The sequence below is a fragment of the Diplotaxodon limnothrissa genome, linkage group LG22, assembly GCF_057381915.1.
Source record: "Diplotaxodon limnothrissa isolate DT_005_m linkage group LG22, D_limnothrissa_male_GT1.1, whole genome shotgun sequence".
NCBI classification, from domain to species: domain Eukaryota; kingdom Metazoa; phylum Chordata; class Actinopteri; order Cichliformes; family Cichlidae; genus Diplotaxodon; species Diplotaxodon limnothrissa.
In genome coordinates, this window is record NC_140616.1 from 17,374,117 (window position 1) to 17,389,546 (window position 15,430).

General features: G+C 43.5%; 1 protein-coding gene across 2 annotated transcripts in view; it reads left to right on the top strand.

Moving 5' to 3' along the window:
* Positions 1–14,303, top strand: part of znf704 (zinc finger protein 704) — a 56,796-nt gene extending 42,493 nt beyond the window's left edge. For both annotated transcript variants that reach the window (XM_085346619.1, XM_085346620.1), the window contains exons 3-9: positions 2,666–2,769; positions 3,848–4,125; positions 7,424–7,524; positions 7,745–8,039; positions 9,091–9,228; positions 9,305–9,396; positions 12,280–14,303. In XM_085346619.1, coding sequence (XP_085202745.1) covers positions 2,666–2,769; positions 3,848–4,125; positions 7,424–7,524; positions 7,745–8,039; positions 9,091–9,228; positions 9,305–9,396; positions 12,280–12,394 — 1,123 coding nt within the window. In that variant the 3' untranslated portion in view covers positions 12,395–14,303. The remainder of the gene's footprint in view (positions 1–2,665; positions 2,770–3,847; positions 4,126–7,423; positions 7,525–7,744; positions 8,040–9,090; positions 9,229–9,304; positions 9,397–12,279) is intronic.
* The last annotated feature ends 1,127 nt before the right edge of the window (positions 14,304–15,430 follow it).

The following is a 15,430-nucleotide window of genomic DNA, read 5'->3' on the forward strand; positions in this document are numbered from 1 at the left end:
TTGGGAAATTCCCTTTTCCCGCTCTCTCAGCTTCGTCCTTGTCATCTCATACATCACATCTTAATTATGAGTCTTCCTAATGTGTTTTCCTGGGATTTACTCTTTCATATTTCAAGATTGACAAAGCGCCCAGCAATTACTGTCTGTCGTTGTTACCGTGGATATAATATCTACAGTCACATGATGGCCTCCCAAGGTGACCAGGAAGTGGGTTTTTCTAATGGTGATGTTGGGTGGCTGGTTGGGGGAGATGGGGGGGTCAGGGGTAAAAGTGGCATTTGTGCGTGCAGCTCCTTTTCTTGATTTATGTGGAGGCTGTAATGACATCATATTCAACAGCCGAAAGGGTAATAAATTAGATATCAGCTAATGGAGGCTTAGGCTCTTCCTTTGTTAGCGCGCTCCTGTTCTCTGCTCACATCGCTCTTTTCTTTTCCCCTGTGAAGTAAATACGCTTTTAATTACTTTCACATAAATTTTAAAGTGTTGTTTATTCACAGCGAAACTACTGACAAGAAGATGCTGGCATTAAAGAGCCTCTCTACAACGTAAACCTGTCGTTGCATTTATATTTAACTTCTTTTCTTCTTTTTCCAATGAAAAGTCACGAAATGTCTTTTAAATAAAGCTTCACCTGTTTTATGTTTGTGAAAACTGCTCCTCAGATCTGATCAGTAAAAGTTTTTTTTATCAGAATTGTGTACATTCGACCCAGTGCTGGATCCATTTTAGGGAAATGACTGAAGTAGATTGCTAAAGTCCTGGTCACGCCGTCCTAGAGACCACCTGTCACTGGTGAAGTTGCTGCCAGCATGAAATTGGTCATAAGAAGGAATACCACGCTGGAACGAAATCCTCCCCACAATCGCTTCAGTCAGGAGTAGACGGTGTGCAAGAAAGACTGCAAATGCTTGCAAACTAGTCACTGAGCTTCAGTGAACTTTGAAAAGGTGTGACGCAAACCAGAAACTGTGAACACTCACCTTCAAAGTAAAAGCTGCATCTTTTGCTGAGGCATAGCTTTAAAAGTTTTAAGGTGAACGTTCTCCGTTTCCAGTTCGTTTCACACTTTTTTACTAAAGCTCAGAGAGTAAATGGCGAGTCTTTGCCGATCACTTGGTGTCTTCAATGCAAACCCTTGGCGACCGTGTCAATCTGCTAGGGACCAAAGAGCTCACAAGGAACTTTTTGGCGCTCCACCCTCACTGTGACCACTTTCACCTGGTAACAGGGAGCAGCCTCCAGCAAACACTCACCAACCTGTCAGGACATACACGTTTCCCTACCCTGACTGGTCTCTAGGCCAGTGTGGCTGACACATTGCTGATCGATCACACTTCCTCTCTTGTTGCTTCCCAGAGGCCCACTCTGAGTCAGCAAGAACGCTGTTCTGGGCAATGAAACCCGCTTTTAATTAACATTTAGTTACCGTTTCACCTGAGACCGCAGATTTACTTATTACCTTCCAGCAAGCATTCCCGGTAGAGATCATCTTTATGTGTTTGAGTGTTTTCACCGCTGCATGGACGTGACCCTGTCAGTGGCTCATCAGCATGCAGTCATTAAACAGCTGCACTCTTCTTTTAGCAAATAACCAGTCGTCTTTCTCCGTGTATAAACATTTTAGGAGAGCTGTCAATTATCCAAACACTGACCTAAAATTTCTTTCTCCTGTTCCTGCTGCCAAAGCAGCAAAACCGCACCTTGTTCTTCTCTGCAGGCTGGTTCCACTCTGGAAAACTTTTAGCAGATAAAGCTAGACTCACATTTTCTTTCCTCTCTGTATCTACACACAAAACGGATGCATTTAGTAACCTTAAGTTTCAATGTCAGCTGTGTTTATTGGCTTCTTAAACTGAGTCAACTTGAAACCGAGCGTGTGCGCCTCAAAACCCTTCCAAAAATAAACACTGAGAATGACATCTAGCCTTTGACTGTGGTATTCAGCGGTGGGTGTGACAGCGGTGCTTTGTTCTGTCCATTAGAAGAGGCGGTGAATGTTATTACATGTCCCCGCTCTCTCATTTTTCCTTCCTGCCCTGTTGTTTTATGTTTTTTATCAGTAGGATCGTGCACAAAGCAGAATACTGCAACACTGCAGAGACGATCAATATTGAATTTTTTTTTATGTGACTTCCTCGTATTTCTTCATTATTATTATTTTTTTGCATGCATCAGTAATGATGCTGGGTGTTGTTGTTATTGTTGTTGTTGTTGTTTTTTAACAACAGGGGTGAAGTGTGTCATCTCTGCAGCCTGCAACATCCTGTGCAGTAAATCAGTTTCCTAGTTTCTATTTGTATTTTATTCTGTTAGCTGTTTATTTTTCTTAATGGTGTCTGGGTGATTGCATCAGTCAAACAAAAAAACCCAACTTGAATGTAATTAGCAGTTTTTGCTGCAGTCATCGCAGCAGCATGGAAACCTCAACATCTGCTTTCCCTCTAAAAACACCGGGCCGAGCAGCGAAGAAGACAAACACATGCTGAGCTCTCGAGCTTCCTGTAAATGGTAATGTGCCTGTAGTGTGTTTATTGTTATCCGTTTTAAAAAGAAAAAAGTGTAATAGTCTGGACTTATTTGTGAAGAAGAGAGTTATCAGGTCTTTCTCTTTAACTGATTGGAAGCAGCTCAGTAAAGTTTTCTTTTGTTTCTGTTTCCACAGGCGGTCGGAGGAGGAAGTGGATATGGACAAAGTGACGGCCGCTATGGTGCTGACGAGCCTCTCTACCAGCCCGCTGGTGAGGAGCCCACCTGTGAGAGTCAGTGGTAAGCATCATTAGTACTAAATAAACAGCCGTAAATAAATATTTCCTTTTTATGCGTCACTTGGCTATTTTTCTAATAACATAGCAGAAGTTTTATGAAAAGCGAACTAAAACAAGTCGCTGAGCCAATAATTTGTGTGTTTTCCTGTACGCTGTGTTTCATTCCCTCACAGCTGTTATCTTGTGAATGCATGTGGAAGCTTAAGGTTGATAAATTACTGCCACCTGCTGTGCTGTAGGATCATCTCATCAATGAGCTGTGGAAATCCAAAGAAAAGCACAATGAGTCTGGATCTCTGCCACTCGGCAAAGTGGCGGAAGTCCAAAATGCCCCACAACTGCAATCTCGTGAAACCATTTAGGCGGTCTTTGTAACCAGCCTGCTGTCCTTCCAGCCGAGCAGACGCGCAGCCAACCACCGTGCACGTGGTGTCACTGCCGTACGTCATGCACAGATGAACAAACTGGGCTTTAAATGCTAACTGTACACTTTTTATCTAAATGTAGTCATGTAGTTTGAGATCACACAGCGTGCACGGAACACAGAGCACTGCTGATATCTCTCAAATGAACCAGTAGTCTTGTTGTTCTGACCACTCAGAGCCTGTGCTGCTGCTGAGCCACATCCTCTTTTATGTTAAATGTTCTGCCGAAGAAACGAGTGAAGAGAGAAGAGAGAGGCACCCTGCCAGGAAGCAGCTTCACTAAACCAAACTGGGTCTCTGTCTCTCTCACACACACATGTACAATCACTGCAAAGTTTTCCCCTGCTTCACTAAGTGAAATGCCTTTTGTGGCTGATATTCAAAAGAAACTCTTCTTTGATCTTAAAAAAAAGAAGACCTTGGAAGTGTCTCGGTGGAATCACACAACAGGAGAGTAACCTTTATTTTCTTGTGTCATAGTGAAGACTGCTTCTGGGAGGCTCTTTTTTTGTGAAGTGCAAATATAGCTGTCTGAACCTAATTGGATGTCTTGATCTCATCCTTTGTTGTGTTTGTAGCATTTACAGATATAACTAAAGAAGTTTGAGCTTCTGTTAGATAAACTCTCCATCTCCTGTTCCTCTGTGTCTTCAGAGGGTCTGAGTGGATCGTGGAAAGACAACGGCTCGGCCGGACCCTTCACCCCATCGAGCAACAGCTCCTCGGGGGGCTACTGGAGCTGGTCTGCTCCGAGCGATCAGTCCAACCCCTCCACACCATCCCCACCGCTCTCTGCAGACAGCTTCAAGCCCTTCCGTGTACCCAGCCTGGGAGGGGTGGGGCCTGGCCCCGCAGGACCTGAAGACCCCATTCTGGATGAGCAGGACGGGAGCAGCCTGCTCTTTGATGAGCCCATCCCTCGCAAGCGCAAGGTGAATAGAGTTTAGCTGGGTAAAAATCCTGTGTGGGTTCTCTGGATACTCCGGCTTCAGTCCAAAGACATGAGTTTAGTGGGGTTTGGTTAATTGGTGATTCTAGATTATCCATGTGAATGTGAGTCTGAATGGTCGTCTGTCTCTCTGTGTTAGCCCTGTGACAGACTGGCGACCTGTCCAGGGTGTACCCTGCCTCTCGCCTTGTGATCTTGATGCGCTTCCCCTGTCTGACACAGATGGTCTTTTTAAGGCACATTTCTTTTAAAGAGAGGGTGGAGGAGGGTGAGGCCACTGAGGTGATCATATTAGCTATATCCTTACTCAATGACAGAGCCAAGAGTAGGACAAAAAACACATGAAACGGAGTGTTTATAGCAGACTGAGCCGACTCCCTGTGAGGGATTACTTGTACATGCGTTGACCTCGTGATTTGAAATCTTTAAAGCGAGTATCACTGCTGTACAGGGAAAATCATATACACAGAAAACAAGGACGAGCATCAAATGCCCCTTCAAAATGATGAAAACCACTGCACGCTGTGTTTTCCCAACACGATTTTTCGAGTCAGTTGAATTTATGCTAATATCATCTCGATGGTTCTGTAAATTTAGCAGAAAAGAGACGAAGCCAATAAAGATTTGAGCCAAACTCAATGGTTAAACTTAATTTTTGTTAGTGTGTGTTTTTAGACTCAAAATACTGTTGAAGAACTTTAACTGTACAAAAGCAGTTATGCTTCATGGATAACAATCAGCAGCCAAGTTACCTGGTAAACATCTGCCATCAATGCAGCATCAAGAGAAATAAGAATGACTGTCAATCAGGGAGTTATCAGCACTGGATTATTTCTGATACAACCATATTAACATGGTAGCAGTTTTTCATTGTTAAACATCGGCACTGTTAGTAGTTAATCATCACGGGGTTAAGGGAAGGAGATATGATGATATGTTTCCCAGGTGCTTTTGTCCCACTTGTGGCTTCACTTTTATTACCGTGTGGTGCATTAAAAGCTTTTTTTGAAGGAAACAGTCGCACTGATCCTGATAGCAGGCATATCTGGAGGTAAGAATAAAGGTCGTGAACTTGTCTTTGAGATCCCGCCACATGTACATGAGCTGGTTGATTTCTCTTCTGCAATATTAACCTGTGAGGTTACTGATGTAATTTAGTTTCTGACTGATAGGCGGAGAGGGAAATTGGACAGGAAAGGACACAAAGCCTTTTTTGCTCCGGTCTTGAGTTTCGTGTCACGCGTCCTGGCCACACACACACTTTCTTTCACACTAATCATTTCACCTCGTCTCATCACTACGCGCCACTGACAGCTCATCACATCTACACCACGCTGTCACTCGTTATTTTGTCCGACGTATATTGCGTCGCTCTCTCTCTTTCTCTGCCTTCATCTCGGGGCTCTCCTCTGCTTATCAGCGCTCCTGTGTGCCAGTTTGCCGACGGTATCATCCATCTCCCCCTCCTTTCATTCTTTCCTCTCCCCTGCTCTCGCCTCTGTTTTCTCCCCTCTCTCTTCCGTTCTCGCTGCTTGTGTGTCCTCCCCAGACATTTGTCCTTAATAATTACTTCCTCAGCCTTCACGTGTAGCTCCTCTCAAAAACACAGTAATGATTTGAATTCCCTCAACGGCAAACAGAAAAGATTCTGCTGGCCTAAAAAAAAAAGAAAAGAAAAGGGGGGGGGAAATCGATAGACTCTTTAGTGAGCTCCACGTTGGCGCAGTGTACTCGGATAATTGGGAAGATCACAAAGAAGGGCGTGGAGGGAGGAGAAAGAGAGGGAGAAACGGGAAGAGAGATGAAGGTTGTGGATGAAAAATTAAAGAGTGACTAACAGGAATTACATGAAAAAGGAAGAGAGCGCAGACGGAGGCTTGAACAGCGTCTCCGAAAGCTCCTATAATGTTGGCTTAACAAGTCGCACTCACACAATCTATACGTGCAGATGCCAGGCTTCCTCGTGAACTTATCTACATGCTACTCGCGTGCTCTTGTTTTTCTCCTGGCAGTGCCGCACCGTTTGAGGCTCCCCATTTAATTAACTGTGAAATGTTGCTTTAAAGGGGCGCACACGCTCGCCAACACACAAAATCGGCTTTTGTTACGCAAAGACAAAACAATGCAATCGGGGAAGGGGGGCACGTGATTGCTGTGTGTATGTGTGAGAGTGTTTCTGAAAGAGAGAGAAAATTAGAAATAAAACATGTTGTCATAGTTAAATCAGCCTGCTTAACAATAGCTTGACAGACGTGGCTATAAGACCGTTTATAATAGCTCGGAGCGAGAGTGCAGGAGGGCAGGGAGGAAGTTCACGGGGCTCTTTTACTCCATGAAAACAATACACGGTCTCTGTAGGACGCCGGTGGTTTAATTACATTAGGCAGATCAGAGACACTGGAGCATCACCGCCATTGTGTCCACGGTAACACCAGAGATAGATGCTGCATTAAAGCTGTGTGTCTATTTTGTTTTCCTCCCTAGTTTTAATCTACATCATTTCAAAGTGACACTTTATAGTGTAACGCAAAGACTTTAAATATGGTATCATAAACTGATCACTCTGAAGGAGACTGCAAGTCCTTTAAATCCTTTAAATTCCCAACGTAAACATGGCATATCTGCATTTTAATCTAGGACAGGTATGACGTTGAACAATGAATACTAGCAGGGTGTTAGTGAGGCAGTGCAGCAGCATGTTTAATCTGAGAAATTTCATTTATCTCCATATATCGCCTTAATTTTGTAAATTATGGTTATTTTACTCTAAAAACAGCCCCTACATCAGAATGTTGTAATTTCTATGTATGTGTTTGTTCGTTTAAAATAAAATGGCATGTGATGTGCAAAAAAAGAGCAAGTTGCAATTTAAATTTTACACTTTTTAAATGGATTATAATAGTACAGTGGATATATTTTTTTGTACCTACTTTGCTACCTGAGCGAATTTTCATTTCTGTGCAGTCTTAAACGAACTAATGTTATCAGTGACTTTATACTGTACATTGTCCACTTGATTAGGTACACCTGCTCGTTAATGAAAATGAGAGTTTTTCTATAACCTAAAAATTTTTTTTTCTGTAACCTTTATCTGAACATGTCTGTGGTGCAGATAAACTTTTTCCGTGTTAATGGCAGATATTAAAAAACACATCCTTCAGAGAAAAGAAGCTTTCATGTGTACGATTTCTTGTTATGTACCCTGCAGTTGTTGCGTGTGACTCTCTGAAGTTGGCATCAGAGCGCCAGCGAAACACTGATGTGCTGTGTGTCTCCTGCAGAACTCCATGAAGGTGATGTTCAAGTGCCTGTGGAAGAACTGTGGCAAGGTGCTGAGTACTGCCGCTGGCATTCAGAGACACATCCGCACCATCCACCTGGGGTAAGACACAGACGGTCTGCATACACACCTGAGATAAAGTCCACTCGAAGCCTCAAAAACGGCTCTGCTGCTCATATCCTGCCTCTGGTTGATGACTTACAGGTTATCAGCATAGTAATATGTCCCAGTGATACTGGATAGATGGCTAACCTGACCTTTAGGTGGAGATTTACATTCATGATGTATTTCTGTCTGTCCTGCCCCTGCGCTCGTCTCCCAGTCGTAACTGTGACTCAGACCTCAGCGACGGTGAGGAGGACTTCTACTACACGGAGATTAAGCTGAACACGGACTCGGTGGCCGACGGGCTGAGCAGCCTGTCCCCAGCTTCGCCCTCTGTCCTGTCTCCCCCGCCTCCTCCCCCGTCTCCTCTCCCCTCGGTCAGCCAGCTGCCAGACTCCCATAAACCGACTCAACCCTCTGACACCAAGGAGCCCCACGCCGGCGGCACCACGCCGCTCAGCCGCTCTGCACCCAGCGCTCTCTACCTCATCCACACAGACCATGCCTACCAGGTGATGAAGACTTATGTGCTCTGTATACGTCCCTCAGTTTCTCACACATTACTATCGAGGTCCTTGTTACGCTGACGATGTGTCACAGTGTTCGTAAACACACTAAAGATCTCGCAGCGACTTGTGGTCCCTCCCTCCCTATAGCAGCTGTGCTAACAGTTGCAGTCTATCAACACACAAGCAGCAGGTTTGAATAATTAATTAAAGGTTGAAAAATGACACAATTTATCTATTTTAGCCTCGGTTTTCAGATTATTGTTTGAAGAATAACCGCCATTAGCTTTCCATTAATATCTGTGCATCTAATATTAATGCAGAGCTGCACGCTTGAGGTCTGACATGAGTAGTTATGTTTCTGATAAAGGCCAAAAATCTGCCTTGAAAAAAACCTTCTTTGAATAAAGTATATTTATCCGACCATTAAAATCTACCTCACCTAGAAAATAACAAAAGAGGGGTTTTTTTAACAAAAAAATGTAATAGAAAGAGAAATCTGACCCAAAAAAAGAAACCTCCTCTGGGTAAACTCGGTGTCAGAAAAGATGGAAAAGTCCCATCTCCAGCCAATCAGTAGCCTGCAGCATAAACATGTAAAGGACAGGTGTAGTTTCTGGGTAAAAAAAAAAGGGAAGTCATTCACCTGCTTTCTTTCTAATGGCCAGCAGGGGGAGACTCCCCTGGTTCCAGTTGATACTAAGTCTATGGGGAACAGACCCTCAGCTCTGTTGGTTGTGACATCATTAACACTTTTCTGATTAGTTTATGGTCTTGAGCACAAAATGATAATTTTATAAATTATGGCTTTAATTGGAAGCAAAAAAAGAGATTAAAGCAAGGTATGCTTCAGGGCGCTTGATCATTAAATCGAGTTTCAAAGCAGAAAAAAATGTTCAGCTTGAGGCTTCGTAAGAGGATTTCACTAACCACTGTCTGACATCCCAATACAAAGAAGCTCTGCATCAATTAACAAATACTAAAATAAATAAAAGTATTCCAATATGCTGAATTTAAATAAAAGTTAAAAATAGTGACCTTTGACCTCTGCCTTCAGGCCACGGCTCCAGTGTCCATCCCGTCCAGCAGCAACAACAACTCGGCCGGCTCGGCGTCCACCAGCTTCACTCCCACCAACAGCTCCAGTTTCAGCATCTCTTGGCAGTCGCCACCCGTCACTTTCACCGGGACCACGGTGAGAAAGCCTGGCTCAGCCTTTGCTTTCACGCAGCTCGTCTTTCTCTTATTCATGATCTGCTCTCGTTCTCCAGGTGTCTCCCAGTAAAAGCCAAGGATTTGGTGACCAACGTTCCCAGACCATTGCAGTGCTTTCGTCCCCTCCCAGAGCCACCGCTGCCCTCAGGTACTGGACTCTCACAGAGTCTCACCTTATGACTGGTTATAGCTTCAGTTAAAGGTCGAATTAAACCTTTCTCTTTCAGCTTGTTTGGTGCAACCTGAAAAATGGAATAAGGCTCTGATATGTGTTTATCTATCTCTGCAGTAGGGCTGAACGATATATCGCATTTGCGATAATATCGCGACATGATCAAGTGCAATTTTCTAACCGCAAAGGCTGCGATTATACTCTGGACATGTCCAAATTCATGGGCTGCATCCTCCTGAGGCCGCATTTGTAGACCGATTACGTCACAGCGACGTGCCGAAGGCTGTCCAAATTACTACCATATCCCAGAATTCATGCGGCCCAGCCAAACTCCAGTTTCCAGCAATGGCGGCCGCTACTAAGTTTTAAAATTACTCATACTAATCTTTCTGGGTCACAAAATAAACTTTTAACATATTTTCAGGCGAGAAAGTAGTTGTGTAAACATCAAATATCTGCTCGGTTTATCAAGATATCCCATATTTGCAAAAGTGCTTCGACGTTTTCAGAGGCGTCTGCTACCCACCAGCTCGACAGTTAGCCGGGAGCTCGAGGGTTACTGATGCGGCCGAGAACGGCACAACTCCCGGCACATCATTTTCAGATCACCGCGGAGTTTCGCTGCTCGGGTTAAACGTAATATATAAGTCACTTAGACAACCTAAAAATGTTATTGTTGGGCTTTTTTTCAGTGTTTTGTTTGTTCGTGAGTAAATCGGTTTGGCTGAGATTAAAGTTATTAGATTAGATAAAATAAAACTTTATTAATCCCCCGGGTGGGTTCCTCCTTGGTTTTCACACAGCTGACTAAACGTCAAACAGAAAACTTATTAAACAGAAGTATGAGACAGTCGAGAATTTACACCAGTGTCTGGTTATATTTTAGATAGCAAGAAGCAGACGGCCGAGTTTATTAAACTCCACCGAGACAGCGGTGACGCTAATCAGAACTAGCCTTCTGATTCAGAAGGCTAGTTCTGATTAGCTAATCAGAACTAGCCTTCTGATTAGCTAATCAGAACTAGCTTTCTGATTAGCTAATCAGAAGGCTAGTTCTGATTAGCTAATCAGAACTAGCCTTCTGATTAGCTAATCAGAAGGCTAGACCGTCCAATTTCACGCCTTTAAATTTTAAAGGCGTGTTTGTGTGTGTGTTTATACAATTGCTATTATGTTTGCACTTTATGTGTAATGTTACTGACTGCAAAGATCAGTAAGATGTGTGTATTTTTTATTTATTAGTTTTATTTATTTAATATTATTTTTTAATTGAATGACTGTAGTAGTTCACAGATGTCGAAAAACTGAGTGTGGTAAAGCCACTGATTTTTTTTATGTATATTTCTGCAATCTGCACATTGTACTGACTTTCATTTTAATGTTTACACCAGGGTTCCTTGTCAGCACTTTATGCTCAGATGTTTGTAAGCTAAAAATAAACTATTGTGTATGTTCAAATATACTGTTGTGATTGAAGAAGTTAAATAAAAATGTCAGTCATCAATTCATGCATCACCTCATGTCATCATAACAGAGGTCTGTCTTCCAGGAAAGAACAGTTTAAAATTAATGTAATATAGTATTGGCCATACTATATGATGTATTGCTTGTCTTTGTTTAATAATACAGAAGACAAAGACCTTAAAAAATAATCGCATATCGCATCGCAATCGCAATATTGGGGCAAAAAATCGCAATTAGATTATTTTCCATAATCGTTCAGCCCTACTCTGCAGTCAGTGGCGTAATTAAAAAGAACCAGTTAGCTTAGCACAATGGTGGGACTGGGAGGAGACAGATGTCATGTTTTTCTTAGCAAAAAGGAAATTTCTTCCAACACCTCAAAAAATTAGAATGTAAAAAGTTGAATATGTTCCATCAGTTATTTAAGAAAGTGAAATTTTAATCTATTTTAAACTCATTACATAGAAACCATCATGCTTCAGCATTTCTGTTTTAACTTTGATAATTGTGGCCTACAGCTAAAAAATAAACATATCTCACGTTATTAGAATATTTCATTTTGAGTTTGAGTAAACTGCTATGAACACGGTTTAAATAGTGTGTGCCTGTCAGTCTAGTGCAGCGAACACAGCCACAATCATGGGGAAGACTACATGCTTTACGGTCCTCCAGATGACGATCCTCTACGATCATCTACAGCCCACACAGGGAGAGTGAGCCGCAGAAGGTCACTGCTGTAAAGGCTGGCTGTTTGCAGACAGCTGTAGTGGAGGATTGGAGTACTGTGGGGAGGACTTGGGACCTCCCCACAGTACCAAAACTGCCAAATATTTTGCTGACCGTGTTATTGCTGTACCTGATTGGCCATTGACCTGAACCCCACAGAGGAACTATGCGCTGTTGTCAGGAAGAAGATACACACAAGCTGAGACAGCAACTTCATCTGCAAACATGTGGAACATGTCAGATAGATTTGTGTTCATGTTAACCTCTAACATGTTGTACTCTTCATGGTTTTCTGGTTTTGGTTTTCAAATGTATGCTTTTATGGCGGACAAAGTTTCAAATAGTGAGGTCAGTGTAAACACGAGTAATCTCTGTGAGCTGAAAACTCGTGATTGCTCTTTTTGCTCGGTTATGACATCTTAGATGATGTCCCTAAGTAGCTCCACCCTCCTGCGGCTTTGAGGGGCAACCAGTGAGAAAAAAGCTTTCTTCCAGGGAGGCTGGCCTTAAAGGGACAAGAGCTAATCAGTTAGTTGCAGTGGGCATCTGGGCAAGACGAATAAGAGTCCAGGAATAATAACGCCCAGTGTTATAAGCGTTGTGCTGTTGTTTGTTATGTCGTTAATATATAACAGCTTCATGTGCTGTTGGTCTTCATCTCTCCTCCAGTCGGAAGGTGCGTGGCGAGGGGAAGAAGTGCCGTAAGGTGTACGGGATGGAGAACCGCGACATGTGGTGCACCGCGTGCCGCTGGAAGAAGGCCTGCCAGAGATTCACTGACTGATCGTCCCCCGCAGCTCGCCAGACAAACAAGCCATGCAGTTTTCCAGCTGAGGAAAACAAGGGGAAAAGGGGGGGGGGGGCGTCATCCTGCATGCATTCGGTTTTCTTCAGATCAACATCGCAACTGTCTGTCAGCTATGGCCCCGCCCTCGTTCTCCGGCTCCGTCCCACACCCCACCCAACCTCATCAGCTCCACTGAACCATTCCAGCTGTGGAAGCAACCGCAGGACGGCAGAGTCACCTTTCACATCGCCGTCCGGGATTCCCAGCGTGGGCTCGCCATTCCCTTCTTTCCCAGTTTTTGGGAAAACCTCGGTGCAGCTAAACAGTGTAAAGAAAAAAAAAAAAGATTTCTGCAGTTTTTTTGTTTTCTTTTTTTAATGTTGGGTTCAGTGTTGCATCTTTCTATGTTTTGTACAGCTCTGGTTTTTAAATGAAAGTCTTGTCAAAGAAGGGGGTTGAGAAAAAGGCCAAATGATTTTTTTTTTTTTTAAGTGTGTGTTTTCTCAAAAGATTAGAGTAAAAAACACTTTTTTATTCAAAAGAAGAAGGGAACTCTCTGAAGTCCGTTTTAAGAAAGCTATGAAAAAGCACGTGGAGGTAAAGCTCGCAGTTTTTGTTCTTCCTTCGACTTGTTCGTCCCTTTGTATCCAATTCTGGACTTTGAGGTGATCTTTTATCACGGTCCCTCACGCCTCCCGGACAGCACCGAGGGAATGCATGACAACTTTGCAACCGAAAACTCCAAAACTTTATCCTGTCCTTCACGTTTTGTTTTGGTTTTTTTGGTTAAGGTGCCATGTTTAGTGTAGTCGGTGTCATTTATTTCTTTTTCTTTTTTTTTGGTGAAACTAAGACTGCTTACCTACCTGCTACTACGATGTGTGTTAAAGACCCTCCTCATAGCACTGGAAGTCAGCAGCAACGTTCAATGCAGTCGCCCTCCTGCACCAACTTTTACTCCAACAAATTAAGTTTGTTTACATCTGCCACAAAGGCGTCTCCCGATGACCTGATATCCAAAAGAAGGGAGGGCTGAAAACCCAAAGTGAGATACTTTTTGTGTAACGCAGTTCCTTTGCGGTCCCTTTTAAAAGCTGGAAGTGTTTCCGCGTCATCTCCTGACTGGACGTTACAGAAAGAGTAATAATATTTGTCCGCCCGCTTGCGGCTGCTCCCCCTTAAATTCTCTGCAGCAAGCTTTTGTTTTCATTTTGGGAGAGCAAAGCGGCACTTAATTAAGTCACTCCTTTGGCGTTTAACTTAATTCACTCAGAACGCAAAGCTTTGGCTCACCGAGAGTCTGTGTGATTGGCTGCTGAGGTGAGAGCAGGTTGAAAAGCCTCCTTTCTTCCGCCTCAGAGCCAGGAAGTAGAATCACGAGGCCCGAGCGTTTACAAACGCGGACCAACTCTTTCCATCTGCTTTCTAAGATCGTCCTGAAAGCCTCGACCTTTTTTGGGAGGGTTTCTGTCAAACACACTCTCTCACACGCACACTCGCGCACAAACAGGCTTCATCAGAGTTTCTAAAAACCAACACCAGCTGATAAACTCACACACACTCGTCCAGTTTAAGCGCCTGAAAGTCGTGGCGCTCTCTTACTTTTGATCAGCTGTTTCTCGTTTGTTCCTGTATCCTGTATATATTTGTTTTCCTTTTACGCTCCTTTTTTGTTTTAATGACCGCCAACCTCTGTCATCACAAATGCCACCTTATGAACGAGCCGTGCTGTAGGCGCAGCCTTCAAGTCACTCTTTGAAAGGCCATCGTGCTTGTTACAGTGAGGTTTTGTCAACATGTTACTGTTTAAGTCAAATCTATTGTCTGGAAAGAAACAGTTGCATTCAAAACTAAAAACATGAAACTAATTTGTTTTTTTGTTATTTAAATTTTCATACATATGAATATACACATCCATATATATATATATATATATATATATATATATATATATATATATATATATATATATATATATATATATATATATGAAGTGTTTATGATTTTTGTTTTCATGTTCTGCTGAGGGAGACTCTTATGTGGCGTCATCGGCTTCATAAAGGAAGCTCGTTAGGCTCTTTTGAGTGAGCGTGACCCTCACATTCCCGCCTGGAGCTCCTTCACGTTAACGCTCTCCACTGCCGGCGCTGCGTCAAAAACTGCAGTTGATTAAAACCTTTATCATATTTCCAATTCTGCCACTCCGCCCCCCTATCGTTCCCCGCCCGTGTCACGCAGGCCCGCCTGCAATTAGTTTGATTGACACCTCAGTGTGTTTGCGCTCGCTGGCTCTTGTGTGTGAACTCTGAAGGAGCCCCGGGCAAAGCGCGTGTGTGTGTGTGGAGGGGGGCTGCTGCTGAAGCTCGGTGCTCCTGCACTCCCCTGAAGCGTCTAACGGCCCGTGGCGTTTCTCTGTCTCGTCCACTCCTGATTTGGCCGCACTGGGGTTTAAGGATGTTTTAGTTGAGGCTGAACGGGGCTTCTCCGTCTCAGCGTTTGGATCGTTTTCCTCCACTGATGTTTAAAATATATTTATATATATTTGGCAGCCAATCAGATTCAGTCAGGATCCTGTCCAGAAACGAGTCCCTTCAGTTGTTCAGATCATTCAGAGCACTGGATAATTACAGTGGCAGCATTTCCAGGCAGCTAGTTTTTCCTCTCTCTGGGTTGTCGAGTCGATCTCACGGTTGACAATAAGATTTGGCCAAAATAAGCTCATCTCACTCCCTCGCTTAGAGGTGATCCAAAAAAAATTACTTCAAAGATATATTTGCTGCCATATTTCTGAAACCCGTCCATGTTCTCTTGGATCGTGGGGAAGCTCGATGGGATTTGTTTTGTGGACCGTGGCCTGATCTGAGAACATCTCGATGGCCCAAAGATGGCCTCGTCGTGACGGTGCTTTCAGAGACACTGTGCCAGGGTTTGTCTTTGCATGCGTCCTGGTGCCCTCGGCGGAGGGAGAAACAGAGGTGCTAAACACTCAACGCAGTGCTGTTTCTCCATTAACTCCATTTTGTAAACATTGTT